The following is a 20,684-nucleotide window of genomic DNA, read 5'->3' as shown; positions in this document are numbered from 1 at the left end:
GGGCAAGGTTGTAAGCATTAGCGCAAGCAATGGTGTGCTCGGGTCATTTTGCCTGAAGATGAAGCCCATGAAATCTATCATTCCTTCTGAAGAGATGGCAGACCTAAGATTGGCCAATTAGAGTCCATCCCATTGGGGGGGGGGGGTATACATCTCAAAGTGTAACATCTCCCCACATGCTTTAATTGAGGCCCTAAGTGGGTTTTCTTGACTCCACACTGTATAGAGAAATCTGTGGCAAAGCTAGGTACTGACAAATGAAGCCAAATTTACAGTTTCTGAGGTCTGTGGTCTAACCACAAGGCTATTGTTCCTCTGAAGCTCAGTGGTGCTGCTCCTTGAAAAAGTCATTGTTTGCATTACTTTCCTATCCATCGTTTCATGGGCTGTATCATGGTTAAGTTTGCAGGTTTGTTTCATTTCAAGGAAAGTTGGTCTTAACAATAACTGGACTATTAAATCTGAAAATCCTCATACAGGATGTGATCCAGTGAAACATGTTTTATCATATTTTATTTGTTTAATTGTTTGTTTGTTTATATAGATTTATGTGGCTGCCCAATTAACTCAGGGCAGCTAACAGTCAATAAAATAAGAATTATAATTAAAAGAATTAAAAACAACATTTCATGCATAGAACAATATATAGGAAAGAGCAAACAGTCACCATTTCAAAATGGGTTCACCCAATGGTCAGGGGAACAGCCAGGTCCTAAGCACTTTATGAAAGGCCAGCAAGGTTGGGGCCATCCAAATTTTGGGAGAAATGTTGTTTCAAAGGGCAGGTGCTACAACAGAGAACGCACACTTCCTGAGTCCCATTAGATGCCACTGTTTAATAACAGGAATTCTGAGCATGCCCATCTTGCCAGACCTCATGAGATGAGCAGAAGAAATTGGGCACAGGAGGTCCCACAAATAACCCAGTCCGTTATTAAATTTCTAAAGTTTCACAATCTACCAGGGACTTCTGGTGGTTCACAGAATAAATGTAATTGAAAGTCCATGGTACTGATTGAAGTATCAGGTCCTGTGGATGCATTTCAGTAGAACAGAGGAAGTCAGTCAACAGATGCTGAAGTCCTAGCCAGAATAAGTTCCCCACACTTTGGGCCTAACCCAAGCATCTCACAAAACTGCCAAGCTTTTTAAATAAGAAACAGTACAATTTTGATCAGTAGATAAATAATATCAGGGGTTCACATTATTACCTGAAAACTGCTGACCTTAATATGCTTAGTGGCACATCTACACATTAGCTTTTTATGCTAAATGGTATGGCTCTGTAGCACAACATTTGTCCCTTGAGAAATATTGTCAAAAGTTATATCAGCGATATCCTTCGGGGGTGGGGGTGGGGGTTGGCAATGAAATACTAACCACAGATCTTGCCATCATCCCAGGATCTGTAGATGGACTAGTAGATTAGAACATGTCTGCAGGCCAAGGATGTCTGCAGGGTATGGTAAAAAAAAAGTCAAGATGGCATGTGATGCACATAAAAGACAGAGCTTCTATCATACCGCTGCAGGCACCATCTTGAGTTTTTTTACCCTACTCTGTGGACATACCTGTACACAGCAAAGTTAAAACAGAATAATATTTGGTTTCAATGCCATGGTTCCAAGAATAGAATCCAGAATATTTTGGAAAGTGAAGATTGCCTGGGGTTTAAGGAGGTGAATGAGATAGTCATAGGTTCAAATCTGAGACTAGGTAGCCTGAATTTATGTTATTACTAGGCTGGATTTTGGGAATCTGAGGCCCACTGCTGAGCTAGAATTCCTAGCCCCCATCACCTTGGACCACAACGATTGGGCCAACTGAAATTAAGTTTCACAGCACCAGCGGGCTGCCGATTCTCCACTTCAGCCTTAGGCATTTTTTTCTAGCCATGCTGGAAAGAAGAGCTGCTCTGCCAGGGAGCCCATAAAAATTGTCTTATCCTCAAAAAAAATCTTATCCTCACAAGTTAATAATTTGCAAAGGCAGCCTAGTAAGCAATTACTAAGGGAGCTAATGCTGTGTATACAACAAGATTGACAGAAGTAAATATATATATATATATATATATCTCAATATGGATCACAACTGGCTGCTACTGAAAAAAAAAAGATCACATGATCACATAAAACTGTGTGGCATCAAGATGCTGAGAAGCATAGAGGGAACATTTCTTGCTCTGTTGGTTGACAGAAAAGGCAGAAAGCCATAAGACTGTCAGAACCAGTAGCTAAACCAAAGCCAGGTCTGGCTGATGTAATTTATGTCAGCTTCTGAGCCCCTTCATTTTGGTGCCTTATTTGGACATGAATGCCTATAAAACCCAAGCAGTTCTTACAAACAAATGGGAAGAGTTGACAGCTACTTTGCAGCTTATGACGCAAGTTGCTTGGATTTCTAACCTTGCCTTCAAATTTTGAGATGGAATTTCCTATAAATCTGGTGGAGTTGCTCCTTGGATTGCAGAAATTGGAGCAGAAGATATCCAGCAGTGATAATTTGTGTATTATATTCCTCCACAAAATCCCATTAGGGGGATCTACCTGTCCTGGAAGCAGCCAGAAAGAGCAAGGGAAATGAGTGAAAAGGTGTGCAAATGTATTGGCATAACAATTGAAGGGACAGAAATTACATGTCTGGCCTGTGCCAAATTCCACATCTTTGTGGGGCAGTCTCTCCCTGCTTGCAGTCTTTCTAAAATCTAGCAAGTGAAAACAGTAGCAAAACAGCCAGAAATACATTCTAAGAATTTCTTCACAGATGGAAACAAGAGACGAAGAAGAATGGAATAGGATTTCAAAGCAATTCATGCAGAGATATTGAGGGGGGGGGAAGGACATTTCATGTATAACATCTACTGCAAACTTGAATATACAAAATGCATGGAAGTGGAATAGGATCCATACAAGAGGATCCATACCACCACCTAATCTCTAGCTTCCCTACAAATCCACAGTTTAACCCAGTGTTTCTCAACCTTGGCCATTTGAAGACATGTGGACTTCAACTCCCAGAATGCTGGCTGGGGAATTCTGGGAGTTCCTCACACATCTTCAAGTGGCCAAGGTTGAGAAGAAACACTGGCTTAACCCAATGTTAATAAACTGGGAAGAGTCTCTGATTTACAGAAGGTGCCTTCCTCCCCTCCAACTTGTTAAAAAGATTCCTGTAGCATTTTTGGATGGGACTGTGCTGGGATCAGTGGAGTGGGATTCCTTTCCAAAATAGTTTCCCCCAAAGAATTATGGGTATCTTTTTTATTCTACTACAAACCCCAACTTTTGCTCCCAACTAGAAGCATGAAATTAGATTAGATAACAGAGGGCCAAATTACATTTAGGCTTGGTTCACTTATCACAATAAGCCAAAATAAGCCTTCTTTACTATGTGGGAAGAAAAAAACAGCGCACCTATCCCAATCAGTCACTGAGGGCCATTCACCACTTGCAGCTAACCACAGCTGAACCATGTCCTGGCAGCCAATAATGTCTGGGGAAGCGGGGTGCTAGGCATGGGTGGTTGCTTGCTGATTCGAAGATGGGTGGGTGGCATTTTAATTCAGTAGTGAGGAAAGGCCCTGAATCAAATCACAGCAGCAGTTCTGGCAGTACTCACTGGATCAGAAGTCATCATACTGAAAATACAGTGTCCCCTCTCAGCTTCCTCAGGATGTGCTTGATACTTCACAAGTCCATAACTACTGGCCAGTCTTCATTACATCACTAGCCCCTTCCAAATAGGCAGGCAACAATAGAGGTAAATCTGGCCACTAGCCCAAATTGGTGTTGGCCATGGAGAACCTTATTTTTCTTAGAGAGGTGGTGCAAACTTGACACTGTTTAGATATTCCTAAAACCTAGCTTACTGGGTGGAGTTAACTGAACTTTCAGCATGATTAAGTCTGCTTAGATCTAAATTTAGCTCCTGGTTACTTGACTGGGTCAACTGAACCCTTTTTGATGTTCTCACAACACGCAAACACCCCCACTGGCTCAGTCAAGTGTGTTGTGGGAACAGGGCTTTTGATACTAATTTTACATTAAAGTGATTTGGCCTGCAGAAATTGTGCTTTATAAAACAACTGTACAGGGAGAACTGTTTGAACAGCTCTGAATTATATATGTGATTCAGTCTGCAGGCTAAAAAAGTACAGTTTCAGCTTGGTTTTTGCTAGCATAACTTACCAAACAAAAGGATTCTACTGAGTCTTCTGGTTATATTATTCCTTCTGACATTTCTGGAAAACCTTCACCCATCCTAGAAAAGGTATGCAAAGCAAAAGATACGTTTTAAAAAAAACAGCTAAGCTGTCTTTCCTTTTTTTCATATGCCAAGCTGAGAAAAGTTATCCAGCCACAAGCTTGTTACAATTTAATTCCCTGCCTGTAAAACACACAAAACAAAGCATATGGTAATATTGCAAAGCTGGTAAAACTTTAATAAAATGGTGTGCATTATGCAGAAGCTCTTTCTGCATTATTGTTGAGCATATATAGATCACCTGGAGAGAAGTGAGATTGTTTAAAGAGAATTCAGATACAAGATTAAGTAGGGCTACCAGATCACAGAAGTCCTGACAACAACTGGATAGTGGCAAAGAGCATTTTCTGTATCTGAGTTTCTGTCTGCTATCATCTCAGTTTTTGCAGCCCAGATACAGTGGCCCGGGCACTGAATACATCTGGTACTGGGAGTCAGGGAAGAGCAAAATGAACTTCGGAGAAACAGAAACCAATGAACCTGAACAAGAGAGAGTTTGTTCAAATGAGTGGGCTTTGTTTAAGGGCATGGATCCTAATGCTGACACTTATTGGGTTTTAAGAGGATGCCATAGTTGCTTAGACCCAGTTTGGTGTAGTGGTTCAGGCACCAGGCTAGAAACCGGGCGACCCGGAGTTCTAGTCCCACCTTGGGCACGAAGCCAGCTGGGTGACCTTGGGCCAGTCACTCTCTCTCAGCCCTAGGAAGGAGGCAATGGCAACCCACTTCTGAAAAACCTTGCCAAGAAAACTGCAGGGACTTGTCCAGGCAGCCTCCGAGAATCAGACATGACTGAATGGATTAAAAAAAAGAGTTGCTTATCTTTTAATCTTCCCAGTTTACCTTTCTGTAACACAGCTATGCTGTGTTTGGTTACCATTCCAAGAGTAACTGTTTTGGGGGCCATTAGACCCGAGCTGCAAAAACCTTGAAGGTAGGGCTACCATTTTGTGAATGAACTCCTCTCCGTGACAGCACTCACCAAAAGTTCCAGATCTGCCAAATGTGCCCACAAGGCTGGAGATCTACTTTGACAGTCACCTGAAAGCATGAATGTTAGGAGCAGACAAGATGTTTGGATTCATACAACTCACGCACTTACTGATTCCACTGTGCTGCTACCCCACTCCCAAATTTTATCATAAGGAGCTTGGTGACCATTCTTGATTTGATGTAGCTATATGATGCGTTTGAAGACCATTACATCTAGGAAAACGTGGGCTGTTCCAGGATAAACGCACCTGTTATTGTGATACATGTTAGGATCCTCACAGGACCTGCTTGGCTAGCAGCAGCAGCGTGTCATCAAACTGGTTGAATGAATCCATGCAGCACAATGGATTTACATAATCAGAGAAATAACCGTTACCTTTCTTTTTCAAACCCATCATTATCAGCTCAGGAAAACTTGCTTCTGGAGTAGCTTCTGATGGTGCGATTGTGAGAATTAATTTCCCTCCGCCTCTCTAATCTGTCTCCCCTCCCTGCTATTTTGTTCCACTCCTGCCCTACATGCTAGATGCTCCCTACTGAGGTATTCATTTCTATTATAATAATGGTGGTACTGCTGGACCAAACGGGACTTCAGCAAAGGGAGGGATGTGTCAAAAGAAGTCAAGATGACGACACAATTGTCCCTTTGTATAGGTACTGCATATGCAAGGCTTATAAAAAGAAGCGAGGCTTAAGTGGAACAATAGCAGCCACCATCTTGACTTTTCTGACCCTCCCCCTGCAGACGCCACTGCACCTCTGTTGTGAACCCACTAAAGTAATTACTGAAAGATAATAAAATCCCCTTCAAATTGAGTTCGATTTGATGACTTCATGGATAAGTCCATGTAGTTTTCTTCCCAATGCTACAGAAGTGTTCTGCCATTGTCTTCTTCCAGGATGGCTTTTTAAAAAACTTCCTATTCTAATCCACAGTCCTGGTATTTCCTGGGGTCTTTCATCAAAGCGCTAAGCAAATCCAACCCTGATTTAGCTTTTAGAGGCTGCTTAAAAGGAATATAGAAATAAACTTGCTTTGACTGTTACTATGGTGCTCGGCAGTGTTTCAGGAAGGGAAATGTTGCAGGAAGAGCGACAGGATCTGGATGGCTCCTAAAGCTAATGAGCTGTATATAGCCACCTAAAGAGCAAGGGCTGTGAGTTCGATTTCCAGAGGATTTGAACTCCATAGAATCAACTCAGGCTATGAACACCTGATGATGCCTGGTAAGGATGAAACCAGTCACATACTGCCTCCTGGTGGCTAATATTAATATTACTGAAAGGACCACACAGGATAGACACTGTGTAAAAACAAGAGCATTTCCCTACTCCTGAAAGTCATGTGAAACCTTCTACACAGGGGCATGACATGATGTAACATCTGTATACTGTATTTCCCTAAGAGTTTCATATTCAATGGACTGAATATGCCATTCTGATAGATATTGCAAATAGTGAGTACAACAAAACATGAAAGGCTAGGATAAGAAACAGAAAAAAATATGTATGTAGAATTAAATCCCCAGGACATCAATGCTATGTGAATCTTGAGAGGTTATTTTGGGATAGACTGACTCCCATGGAAAATTTTTCCATAGGTTTCTTGATCTCCACCCCACCCCTTGCTGAAATAATGAGCTCTCTATTCTCAACATAGCTCTATTTTTGGTTGCCTTCCAGCCTCTATATTGTTACAGCTGCTGGGTGACCCCTCTTTATTAAGCTGATTGCTTGATAATAGTCAAGAGTGATTGGATGATGTTCCTTCAAGAGGAACTAAAGATTGGAGGTATTTCTCTGAAAGGACATTTATGTCCAGGCTGGGCCTGGAATCAGCATTACTTCAATGAGTTTAGCCTACAGAAAAGAAGCAATTTACATTTTGAGAGCTTTCAGGAGAAATTAGAATTTACATTTGGAACAGAATATAATGAGGCATGCTTGAACTGAATGCCTCAGCATTAGGGGCTTTTTAATTTAGGCTGAAAGTGAGTACTCTAAGGGATAATATGAGGTAAAGACACATACCAGTATAATGTAAAAATATGGATAGAGTTTGTCTTCTTCTCTCACAGTTGGAACTTGGGATGTCCCCTGCACTTAATTATAACACATAATTAAAACTATTTGCAGGCATCAGATGATAGTCACTGATTTAGATGGCTTTAAAACAGAGGTGTTGGGAGAGGGGTCAAAAAAGGCCTCGGCCACGAACAAGTTCTCTCCGGGCTTGAGAGTTGTGTGAGCTTGGCCAACTGAAGTTTATTCAATAAACCTTGGTTACACAAACCAGTACAAGATACATATCCAACCACCAGCTTTTATTTGAAAGGAAGGAAGTAGGAAAGGACCATAGCACAGGGAACAGAGGAGATATTTTTATATGTAATGTAACTGGCTAAAAAGATCAGCCTTTTTCCTGCTAGAATCTCTGTTAATTAGACTAGACTCAGCTGGATAAAGGTCTGATGGATGTAACGTAATTTCTCATGTACCTGCGGTGATATGTAGCAAGAGTGATATGTCGGTAGGTAGTAAAATCCTACCTAAAAGAGCTACACAATTTGGCAACTCAAATCACAATCCTGTGTATGTCCATTCAGAACTTAAATAGCTTATTTCTGGGCAACCGTGCCTGCAACTGCAAAATAACAAAACGAAATGTTGAAAATCAGTGTAAAATTGCCAAATGACCTAATTGCAGAGAAGCCTTCAGTTCCCTACATAGTTCCTCAGTCTACAGATGACTGATATAGGAGTATACAAATGTTATGCAAGATTATGAGCTGCCTGCAAATTTGGGGAAAAGCTAAACTAAACTAAGTATGCAAAATGCTCATCTTAGATCATGCTCAGCTGTTCCAGATGCAGAATGTTTTCCTCCATCAGAGCAATGTTCATATAAGTTTTGCATTTCTTTCACCTAAAAGTCTCCCTCCCCTTTAGCCCATGGGCTATTTCTTCTTCAGCAGTTTTAGTTCACTTTATCATTTCTTTTTGCTAATTTATTTGTTAGAAAGCTGCCAACTAGGCTACTGTCCAAGGAAAAGCACTGAGATCCATTGTGAGCTTAAGGAGCTGCTTAATCTTGCACTAGGCTGTGTTCCTGGTTGGCGACAGTTTCAAGCTGCTCAGAGGGGAAGAATCTGACATATTTTGGTGAATTAGATGTGGTGATAAATTGGTAAATACAAGATTTCCTTTGGGAGGCATCTTATACTTAAAAAAAACCCCTCCTGTTGATAGAATATGTCTGATGAGATATATATGTCTATGTTAGAAGCCGTAAAAGGTCTGCCAACATTACTGCTTAGATCAGTGTTTCTCAACCTTGGGAACTTTAAGATGTGTGGACTTCAACTCCCAGAATTCTCCATGCTGGCTGGAGAATTCTGAGAGTTGAAGTCCACACATCTTAAAGTTCCCAAGGTTGAGAAACACTGGCTTAGATAAATCCATGGAATTTGCTGCAGGAGCTGGTGCAACATCAATAAAGATGCACTGGTAAAATTCAAGTGGGATGAAGTTGTTGGATGAAGTGGTACTGGGGAAATCTAGGATATGAGTTGAATCACAGTACTTGAATACCTTTACACAAGAACTAAACATGCACAACAGAATATCCTTCTCCACCCTCAGCTTATTTCCACTGGGATGCACATTAGGCTACGTTTGTTTAATTATGATTTATTGACTCATAGTTGGCTGTGTTCATAGCTTATACCCTGAGATCAGACGGCCAGGGCAGCTGCCTACATCTCTTCAAATTATCTTGCCAATAAGCAACAAATCACACACCTCTCTCTACCCAAAATTGCAGTTTCCCCTTGCATGTGGATGGGAGAGCATTTATATGACGGTTGCTTTCCCCTCCAATACTGTTTTGGCTCAAGTCCACCTTGGATTACATTTGGTTAATTTAAAAAGGTCCTTAAAATGCTTCTTCCTTCAGGATCTTTATGAAGCTGGAAGAACTATTATATCAGTTGCAATACTTGATACCCCTTTAAGTTACGGCCATGCTGGAATTAGATAATACTGTTTATACTGGGTGTGATTTTAATGTTTTGATGTTTTGATTTTAATGTCTCCTTTCTAATTTATTTTACATATGTGAGACAAATGAGTTGCAAAGGGAAGAGGATCATTGTCTTTCTGTGAATGTTAAAATTAAGTGTTAAATCTTTACTTTAAAATAAAACCCTTCTATGTGCCTTCCCTTAACTTGCAGTGCAATCTCCTACACCGTTGAAAAGCTGATGCAACCCACAACGCAGTAAAAGTGATGCACACTGTGCCAAGCTATGGTATGCACATCTCAATGGCTGGGCTCATAAAACATACCAAACCAAACCACATTAGAGCAGTAACATATACACTCCCTTCAAAGCATACTAGGGAGAAATCTGATGAAGGGAAAGTACAGTTTTGCACAAAACCACCTATCTCGAGTATACATATTGCTAACCCTCTTCCTAGAAAATCAACAGCACTCTTTACTTGCACAACTGAGGGAAGCAGGACCAGGCCACCCACTCAGATAAGCCGAGTCAGCACCCTATAAAATCCAACTGCTGCAACTGCCTCTCATATTGTGACTCCCTACGCCTTACTGCATCTGATAACCATGCCTTGACTAAAACCAGTATTACATCTTGCCATGGGGATCTGCTCTCATTCCAGCCACTGCCCCTGCTGATCCAGGACTCTGACCCCTTCTGACTTGCAGGATCACAGTTCAGCAGAACAAGTTGTTCCTCCCTGGACACACATTTCACGGCAAACTCTGGGCTGTACCCTCACAGCCACTGTGGCCTCTGCCCACTTCTCCCACTGGCAGGAACAACTCCACTCTGACTCAGACCCCCTCAGAAATGCCTCCACGCATCCAGGTCCAAAGTCTAATCGCTCCTGCTGCTGATTTGGGCTTGTTTGCTCTCTGGGACCCCATTGGCTTTCCACAGACCATTCTCCACAACTGGGCCAGGCCTGACAGCTCGAAAACACGCTCGAGCCGGCCAGTTAAAAATCTATCCCAAGATCTGTTGCCAATGTAGGCAGCAACAATGGTAAACTTGGTTAATGTTAACCTTTTTTTCAAATGGCTCAGTGCAGGGTTCCCAAATTGTGGGTCACGCCTCCCCGGGGTTGAGAGCAATTGGGGGAGGGTCACATTAAAAAAAAAATATCTACCCAGGCTTGCTGTTAAAACTCACTCTGGGCTTTGATCCTGGTTTTGCCTGCACAAACCTACGAAGTCTGAGAACCCTTGTAATATGCATACATTAAAATTCAGTGGTTAAAAATAAGCAGTATATTTATTTCTGCCTAGCCGTAATCCCAGAAAAATTACTAATGGTATGCATGAGAGGTTAGACAAATTCCTGCATCATTTAGGAGGTCACAGCAGAGCAATGCATGAGAACCCCTCACTTGGTATGCTGTGAGATCTCTGACCATTTGGTTATGATTCAATATTTATTTATCTAATTAAATTTATATGGCCACCCATCTCACAGGAGGTGACTCTGGGTGGTGTACAACATCACCAACAATTTACACATACTATAAAACCAATTAAATTAATTATTGAAGCCACGACCACGGGAGGGACAAAATCAGAATGTTATGCGTGATGTAGCCACTGCACTGGCTCTCTGCTGTCAGAGAATCCCCTGGTCTGATGAAAAAACATGTTTTGAGAGCTTTCTGGAAGGCCATATACTATGCAAAGTGATAAAACAGGTTAAGGCAATGATCAGGTTAAACATCTGTGAACCCAAGAACCAAAAAGTGCTGATCGAGATGCACAGTAGCTAAAGGTGTGGCTTTTATTTCTACACCCGCGGCAGCAAATCATAATCAATTAAAATAATTAAACATCTGTTGCCTCTGGATACGAGGTACAGTCAGTGCATCACCCACGGTAAAACCGGTCCTGTGGCTTAGGATGCCCCCCGGGTTCATGCCAGTCCCACCTCCGCCCTTGACTTTCCAGACGCGGCGATCGGAGGCGACGGTCCCTGCACCGCCGTCCATCTCCCGACTCCGACTCGGGTGCTCAGCCGCCCAATGCCTAATTCAGCTTGGCAAGCATCCGCCGGCTGTGCCAGATCCCACTGCCCATAGCGCGCGTGGCTGTTGGCTGGGCATGTGCGGAGCTGTAGTCCAACGCAAGGTGGTTGGGAGAGGAAACCCACAACCGAGAGGGCACCACGTTGGGGAAGGCCGCGATCTTCGACGGCCGAGGGACCGAGCGCGCGATGCCAACCCCTCTCGGATTCCCAAGGAGGGCGAGAGGCCAGACTCCCCTCTCCTTTGGGCAGCCGCCCCCCGCCCCTCCCGAGGGGGAGATGCCTCCGCGCCCCATTCCCGCGCTTTCCGCGCTCCTCCCTCACCCCAGCCACCCCTCCTCCCCCTCCCCGCTTTCCCGCGCGTCCGCTGGCGGGGGGAGTCCCGGATGTTGGCCCCTTGCCCCGCTGCTCCTCCGTCCTGGCTTCCATAAAAGGCCAGCGCCTCCCTCTCCTTCGCCGCCCAGTCCTCCCTCTTTCCCCCTCCCCTCCGTCGCCATCCCCTCAGGCGGCGCCCCCGGGGGGCGGGGAAGGCTTCGGGGGGCGGCGGGGGCGGCGGCTCCCGTCCTGGCTACGTCCGCAGGGCGGGGAAGAGAAGCGGAGCGGCGCTTCGGGCGAGGCAGGCAGAGGGCAGCGGCGGCGGGGGCTTTTCCGTCGCGCTCGCAGCCCCGCCGGGGGGACCGCACCGCACGCGCACAGGCTGAGCTGAGCCGGGGAGCCGCTTGAAGGGAGGCGAGGTGCGGGCGGGGGCTTTTCCCCTCGCGCGGAAAAAGAAGACGGGGCTCCTTCGTTTCTCCTCTGCTTCCACGTCATCCTTGCTCGGCCGGTGGGCGCAGGGGCATCAGCGCCCCAGCGGGATCCTCAGGGGATCCGTGCGCGGGTGGCGAGGGTGAGGGATCTGGGGGGTTGTTTGGAGGGTTCGTGCCCTCTTCAGGGTCCTAGTCCCCTTTGAGGTGACTGGCTTGCCTTCTCTGCCCTCTCCCATGCAAATAACGCTCGCTCGCGCTTTCAGCCTTGCTGTTTTCGGTCTCTTCTCACTCCCCTCCTTTCCACTCTTTTTTTCAAGACTTCTTTTCTTTTGCTTACCTGAGAGGTTAGCCTTTGTGATCCTAGCTCCAACAGGCACATCCTCCTCCTTGAGCATTATTTTTGGATGGGGACATCCATCGCTCCTTTCTCTTCCTTGCCGACTTCACCCCTACCTAATCTGAGTAATTAGCTTTCTCTTGTCCCTTGGAAAAGAAGCTTGTCTTCCCTGTGTAGAGTCACTTACCTGTGCTCCTTTAAAATGTTATTTTGTTAAGATGTTTATGTAATCTGTCTACAACAGTGAATGTATTTATGTTCTGTAGGTTGAGTATTGAACAGTAGGCGATCATGGAGGTTATTGTGGCTGAAAGGATGTGTTTGCTGTGGTGAATTAGTCAATTTTTCTTGAGTAGTTAGATCTTAGAGGGAATATGAATCCTGAACTTCAGGGTCAAAGGGACTTGTCTCATTAACATATTGTAAGGACAGATAAGATCCTGAAGAAGGGAATCTTTGTTTAAACATACCTACAAGTTGAAGCTAAATAAGGCTTCAGTTTATGTTCCCTTTAAGCTTACATAGCCCTTGCTGGGCAGCTGGAAATCTGCAATCTGGGTCCGCCCTCCCCCAACTGCCTTCCTAAGTAAATTGAGCTGAGTTGGGAACTTTCTCAGTTTTGTTACTTCAGAGTTGATTTTAGGGAGTTTGTTTCCCTTCCTTGGATATTTTTTTCCTGTTCTCTTCCTTTATTTTCCTCATTGCTGTGATTTTCTTCACTTGAGTGGGGAAGCAGGGGAGCGGCTCATGAGCTGTGAGCATGAAGCTTCAGCTTAACTAATGAAATGAATGCCATTTCCTCTGTTTCAGCAGGAAGGACTAACGATGGCTCTGGACGGTATACGGATGCCAGATGGCTGCTATGCTGATGGAACGTGGGAGTTAAATGTGCATGTCACAGACTTGAACAGAGATGTAACACTGAGAGTCACTGGGGAAATACATATTGGTGGCGTCATGCTGAAATTGGTGGAAAAACTTGGTAAGTTGCAATAGACAGTAGGAATTATAATGTTGGTGCTTCTCTAAATGCTGGATAGGGGAATGAATATTTGCTTATTTTTTTGCTAGAGGAACTTGTTGAAAGAGATCATCAGGCAGCCCACAGGATGTAACAGGACTGCTGAATCTGTCTATACTGGCATATTATAATTGCTGCTGTGTATTTCCTTGCTTCATAGGATGGCCCTGAGTTTCTCTACAACATTCTACTTGAGTAGTAGCAAGTTCAGATTTCATAGGGAAATACAGTGACCAGTGATAGAGTATTATCCTAGCTAATAGCATAGGTCCTTAGATGATCCCACATCTTTGAGATTTTAATTTCAGTAATTATTAGGAATATATTTCTCATTTATTTAACACTAGAACAGCTAAATGGATATATGTGATATATGCTGTGACGTATGTGCTTAAATCTGAAGACAGATTTAAACCCATCCGAAAAATATATTTAATTATTTAGAACAGGCTGTTCTAAAATATGCCATCACCAAAGTTAAAAATAATCTAATACAAGGGAAAAAAAACTTGAGGCACCCTATAACAAGTTCACATAATCAAATATGTATATTGGGCTCCTCTAACATCCTGGCCCTAATGCCTAAGGTAGAACTGGGTCATAACAGACTTCTGGAAGGCTGAGAGGGTCAGATCCTCCAGATCTCGGGGTAGGCTGTTCCATAGGGCAGGCACCATGCCCTATATTATGAATGCTTTGATGAACTTTTAATTAGAGGCTACAGTTAATATTACTCTATCCTTGGGATGCCATGGCAAAGAGCTGTGGCTGGTTCAGTTTGCCTCTTTACCCTCAAATGTTCTGTTCTTCTGTGAGACGGGTTCTGAACTAACTCAGTATCACAATGTGGCATAAGTAAAAAGCAATTTTGCTTACACTTTTCTAATTGCAAAGAAAATTAAGAAAAGTTTGTCGAAGATTGTGTAATGAAAAAGTTCTAACAGTTTATTATTGTGGTAGTTATTCTTCTATCTTTTGGCACATAAAATATTCACTTTAACTCTAAAAAGACTAACTGCTGGGTAAGAAGAATCTTTGTCTATTGTTGCAAAAATATTTACCCCTTTGCAAGAAGGTTTTGCTGCTGTAGCAAAGTTTTAATTCTGGTTTTCTGAAGTGTGTGGAGGTGACCACTTTCCTTAGTCAAGTGACCTTGAGTCTGATGGTGTTATGGCTTATATTGCAGTCTCACAGATAATTATACCTGCAGCAACTAACAGTTTCTTCCATCCAATATATCAAACCTTCTGATTAAATCACTGAATCATTGGCATTCTTTGATGGGCATGGCCTTAACTTTTTGCTATTACTACTAAGGCTGCTGCCTCTTATGTAGGCTGCTGAGGTTTTAGTCCAGCATTAATCATACAGCATATATCATATTTGTTTGACGTGACATAGGCTATGTCTTCGAGGTTAGGATCTCACTGAAGTACATGTACGTTACTCAGTTACTCTGCACCCTGTTTTCAATCTTGAGCAGCGCGTACTATATTAAGTACTAAAATTCTTCTCTTGATACCAAATGCTGAGATATATACAGTTGGTAATCTAAAGTGTTCCTTCTGCTAAAATACATCTGAAATTGCTTGGTGTGCTAAAAACAATCCCTACCTGGTCTCTAGCGCATCTTTGGTTCTATATAAAGAACTGATTTGTTGATTACTTACCCACTTAAATAATTTTTGGTGCAGTTAACCCCTCCTCCCATCCTGTACTGTATTAACATTTTATACTGATATAATAAGGAAGGAAAAGCAGATATAAATACTTGCTTCAAAGGGAAGCTTGTGTTTGTATGAAAGAGCCTTATTTAGGTTTGATTTGATTTTAGAACTGGAAAGTCAAAAATTGCTTGAACTAATTGTGGGGTCAGCATTCAGTTTTATTCAATTGCTACACATTTTTAAATATTATCTTTTTCATATATGCCAGTATATAGTATTAAATCAGAGTGTTGTTGATGATTTCGGCATATAATTTTCATAAGTGTAGGGTGGAATCTGGAAGAGAGAAAAGTAGCTGTTAAGCTGAAATGTATTTTTGTGTCAGTTTCATTCAGACTGCTGTGGATTTGAATGTTGAGACTGTTCCTTATAGCACTATTTCATTTTGTTACTGTAATGGTTTTGATTTTATTGGTGTTTTTTGGGGGGTGGGTGAGCCACTTTGAGTCTTATTGAATTGAGTGGCATATAAACTGTAGTAAAGAAATAATAAATAAGCAGCTCATGAAGATTATTCTTGAAACTGTTTTGCAGCTGGGTTGAGAACAATTCAGAAGCAAAATAATCTGGCCCATTTTATGTGATATTTCAGGACAATGATGCTTGCTAGCTATTTAATAGCTCTTTTAGTTTTTCCCCCCAAACAGTCTAATCTCTGACTTCAGATAGTAAAAAATCTTCTATTTTATTTCACTGCTTGCTACATTATAAAATACATATGTATTACAGAAGTTCAATAGTAAAGGTTGCTCCTTTGTTGCTTGAGTTGGTTTTTTAATTGCTCAAACTGAGAAATTAGGGATAGGAGTGTGTAATACATAGAAGGGAAAAAGCAAAGCAATTCTTCAAAACTTTGTTGCTGCTTTGATTTAATCCATGAATTGCAAAATGCTAAAAGGGGTGGCTTCTTTAAAATACAGCCTTTAATTTGCAAATATATCCTTTAATTTGTGGATGCTAATGGCTCAGTCTGTACCTCCTATTCTGATATGTCAAGAGGCAGAAAGGAATTAGGAGATTCATTATGTAATGCAGAGATTTCAGAATTTGGTTATTTCATCTTGTGAATAGCATAGACATACTGTAAAATCAGTGGTCTTTGCTGTTTCATTTGGATCTGAGGCTTAAGATGTATACACTACTCTGCAATAGACATTACTGTGAAAAATCTAATCTAGGGATATTTGCAGCTTCTGTATTCTCTTTTTGTTTATTCTTTGCTTTTGACTGATTATGCATTTGCTTTGACAGTATATCCTAGAACAGAACATGTTGGGGTAAACAAGACAGGCCTGTACAGTGATAATCTGAATATATGTCACATTCTAAATTATAGCAAGTCTATTAAAAAGTTCAGAATACCATGCAAGTAAATATGTCATGAGATTTATGCTAGCAATGGATAATGTTAGCTAGAACATCTATCTTTTTAATAGATTAAACTATTTTTCATTGTACTGACCTTTAAAACAAAACTGCAAACTCTCTGAAAGGTTTTATTTTGTCTTTTTAGTATATCCTGTTTATCAAATTATTCTTAAAAGTCTTGAGATAGCAATATGTGTTTGGAATAGAAGTACTCTGTATACATCTTCTTGTTAATGGCATAAACCGGTTTTGCTAACATCTTTACAAACTTCTAATAAAAATGGAAGTACTGTAAGCATTGAGGTCACTTCTCCAACTGTCCGTCTGTAGTTTATAACTTTGCTCATTTGTGATGTGTAGCATATTTCATATCTAACTAAAGACTGATTCTAAGCATGTTATTAACAAGATGCTGAATTATTTACATGGAGCAGGTGCATATACTGTATAATGGACCTTATCATTACAATAGGAAAAGGCATCATAATGCTCTCCTAAATATGTGGGGAGTAAATTTCCCATGTTCTCTTACTATGAGCTATGGTGTTTTAAGAGAACAGAGATGTATCTCAGGTGATAAATAGCAAGGACTCATCCAAATTTGTATAGTTCTAAGTGTAGCTGTAGGCATAGGATGTTGCTAATATGAATGGCCCCATATTGCTAAAATAACGTGAAAACATCTGTTGATTCATGCTTCCATCTTATATTTTGTTATAGGGATTGAGGTAAAAGGTTTGGTTGTTCTAGATGACTGTTTGAAAGAAATGTTGATTATTTTATTACTGATGGATACAAAACTAAGTTTCCTTTAACAGCTGATGCTGTAATTGTGGAGCACTTCCTAATAATGCTTGCCAGAATCTCACTCATTTGTATTCTCTACCTGATGAGATCAGAGATTTGGGTTTTTGATAGGTAATTTTGTTGAATTTTTCTTTGTTTTTTGGATATATGTAGCATGGACTTTAAGAACAGGTATTCTACTTACATTTTAGCTTTTCTGTTGTCCTGATCACATTGGTACTGCCCAATTTTGAAAAAGCCGAATTAAATCAGCACTTAGTAATGAACGGTGGGACAAACAGTACTGCAAGCCTTTCCTTCACTTTCTTTGAATAATCTATTTAAAAAAAGTTGGCTATGGCATGCATAGTTCAGAAAGCAAGAATTCATCTACTACTCATTAATAAGTTAAACTTCATCATTTGGCCTGGAGTTCTCTGCATGGAACACACTGAGAGACATTACCTTCCACTTTCTTCCTTGCATGCCTAATCCTTGGTATCAGTCATAGAAAAGAGGTTGCTAAACAGCTGGATATTTGTCTTCTGCTTAAAAGTTTTGTTAATTAGCTTTTTTCCCCCGCTTCTCAGATATGAGAAGCTGAATGGATTTAGGAGCACAAATCTTCTTCCTTGTGTATTCTGTTTCCATGCCTGTTCAGCTTTCTGGTTCTGAACATTTTGATAAGGAGTATTTGTGTTCATGTAAAACAGGTTTGCTGTGGAGGTTGCTGTCCATAGCATGTGTGCTTCAGTTCCTATGCAGCTTCAAAAGTGATTTGTGGTCTTTAACTTCCTAGATATAGTTCATTGACTTTAATCCCTAGAGATATAATAGAATCTTTTCCTTGAATGCCTTTCAAATTCTAGAAAATAAAGACAATAAGTTCTAATTTTTCTTTTGAGAAGAAAATTCAGGAAATGAACATTTTTAAATGGCTGATATCTCTGCATCCCTCAGTTTTAACGAAGACTTACGGAGTATTTTATTCATAATAAATTCTATTATATATTCTGAATACCAGGAAAATGCAACCTTATTGATTTACCAGTTGTATTGCACTTGAGGTTTTACAGTAATGGAAGTAGTAGGACTTGCAAATTCATTGAGCTGAATTTGCAGTGTCTTCCCTTAAGCCATGATGATAAATAAAAACAGTGCTGTTCAAATTATCACTGTTGCTGTTTTTCTTAAATATTAACTTTAAATAAATCATTTTTTTCTTATAACTTTTCCCTTCACTCTTCTTCTTTTTTTCTTTTTGAGTTTTGGCTCATATTCAAAGTTTTATATAGGAAGATCTGCAGACAGATTGGAGATTTCTTTCCTTTTTCCCCGTTTTGTCTCCTTTTTCCTCCATTTCCTACTTAATTTCAAGAGACTTTTAAAACGATCACAAGCTCAAAATAAATAGTTTGTGCTGTTCAGTAGGTGACTGCAATTTGAAAAAGTGAAAAAAAAATCATAGTAGTGCTTTTGGGGATTGCACATAACTGAGTGCCTTCAATTAATTGTTTGCTGGGAGCATTAAAGAGGCGGACAAGGCTATTGGATGAAGTGCTTCTGCAGCCTTTTTTTTAAATATACCAGCAGAGGGTCAGCTAGGAGCAAAGTAAAAATGGGGTAGGGGAGAGGCTGAAGGAACAGCATTCCAAACTGGATACCCCAAAGAATGCCCAACTGCCTATTACTCTGAACAGATACTATCTCCAACTTCCACATAAGTCAGGCATTATGTGCTCTGATTGATAGGCAATTGCAAGTGTTTCTACCAAAATCATTTTCCCCCCTCTGCTGTTAGGATAGAACAGCCTTTCTCAACTTTTTGACCCTGGAGGAACCCTTGAAATATTCTTCAGGCCTCAGGGAACCCCTGCACATTCAGGCTCAAATATAGGCTAGAAGTTACAAAATTATTATATTCATTTCATGGGTAGGCCTGTATATATGCATTAACAGTGTTCTTAAACTAGAAATAAAGAATGAAACTTACCTCTTTAATGTGAAATTGTCCGAATTTGAAATGTTTTTTTAAATAAATCGTGATCTCCCAGAGAAGCCCTAGTGACCTCTCACAGAACCCTAGGGTGCCACGGAACCCTGGTCAAGAAACCCTGGGATAGAAGTACCTTCCATCACCATCTCACATGCCACATGGAAGACAGTTTTGTATCTCCACCAGAGCCAGTGTTGAGAGGTGTAATACCCTCAGTCCCCACTACCATACTGTCACAGGTTCATTTGATACCCAAGGGTTGTTTACTCAGACTCACCAAGATGTTCCCAATGAGACACTGCACACAAATACTTTTTGTTCACTCCTTTTATGTGGGGGGGGGGTTTCTTTTACTTATAAAACTACTAGTTACAGTATAAAATTGTTTTTTTCTTACCTAGGTGACCAACTAATACAATTCTTTCCAACTAACGTATATGTCTATCACTATTACTACTCTAACTATGTCTGTTCTAATACATGTAGGTCACTAAGCTATTCTATCACTATTCTATTTCTATTACTATAACACACTACTAACAATTCTTTACTACCTTTAGAACCCAGTTCTCCTTTAAGAGGATGAAGTCTCACTTGCTCCTTGTCTACCTTTGCTACAACCCTTGACTGCTGCTCTCACCCTCCCTTCCTTCTGTCTTCTCCCTCTCCTACACACCCACACCACCCAGCTATTCCAAACCCAGGGCTTTTAACCATCTCCCAGCCCTCCTTATGCTGAGGTGTGTTTGGCTTAAAGGGGAAGGAAAGCACTTAAAGGGTGCCTACAATTTTAGTACAGTCCATCCTGCCACACATATCAAAATAAGTGAGCTCCTTTAGTGTAATCTTCTTGCTTGTATTGCTCTATCCAAGGCTGAAGGCTTCCTGGCCAAACAGAATTTGGAATCCTACCAACCAGATAATCGTTGCTTTGAGGAACAATTTATTTTCTTTGTGACAGTCATGAATGATAGGAAAGATCTGTAACAGATGGACTGTTGAGCTTTCAGTCCATAGATTCCAAGTGCTAGCACAGGAATGAACCAGGGTTCAATGCAACTGTCTTAATAATTCAGAGGTTTTGACAGTTAAGGTGAATTACATGTCATCAATATTTATATGAGCCATGTACACAACTAAGTGTGACAACCCAGCTTCTTTTGCTATATAGCAATAAAGAAAAGTCTGTTTTTTCTAAACTTGCAGAATTGCTCTGTTGTATTTTATTCCATTGCTATTAAACTGTCTATAATTACAGTGAGAGAAAATGCACTCTACAAGGCCTGAGTAAAATTGAAATCACATCCTCGATTAGCGCTTTATTGCGTGATTCTTAAAACCTGTGATTGAATGCGCCTATATTTTCTACA

General features: G+C 41.1%; 2 protein-coding genes across 4 annotated transcripts in view; one reads left to right on the top strand and one right to left on the bottom strand.

The window, feature by feature from the left end:
* PTGER2 (prostaglandin E receptor 2) overlaps nt 1-20,684 on the bottom strand; it is a 449,149-nt gene that overhangs the window by 94,290 nt on the left and 334,175 nt on the right. The gene's annotated exons all lie outside the window — the stretch shown is intronic.
* The window catches only part of FERMT2 (FERM domain containing kindlin 2), an 87,379-nt gene continuing 78,602 nt past the window's right edge, over nt 11,908-20,684 (top strand). The window contains exons 1-2 of one of the 3 annotated variants that reach the window (XM_063290536.1): nt 11,908-12,067; nt 13,230-13,398. In XM_063290536.1, the coding sequence (XP_063146606.1) occupies nt 13,242-13,398 (157 nt within the window). In that variant the 5' untranslated portion in view covers nt 11,908-12,067; nt 13,230-13,241. Of the gene's footprint in view, nt 12,068-12,198; nt 12,220-13,229; nt 13,399-20,684 lie in introns of those variants that run through there. The other 2 variants (XM_063290538.1, XM_063290537.1) reach the window with 2 other exon arrangements.

This window comes from Candoia aspera, chromosome 1 (assembly GCF_035149785.1).
Source record: "Candoia aspera isolate rCanAsp1 chromosome 1, rCanAsp1.hap2, whole genome shotgun sequence".
Lineage (NCBI taxonomy): Eukaryota > Metazoa > Chordata > Lepidosauria > Squamata > Boidae > Candoia > Candoia aspera.
Note: the sequence above shows the minus strand (reverse complement) of the source record. Positions and strands in the feature narration are given on the sequence as shown.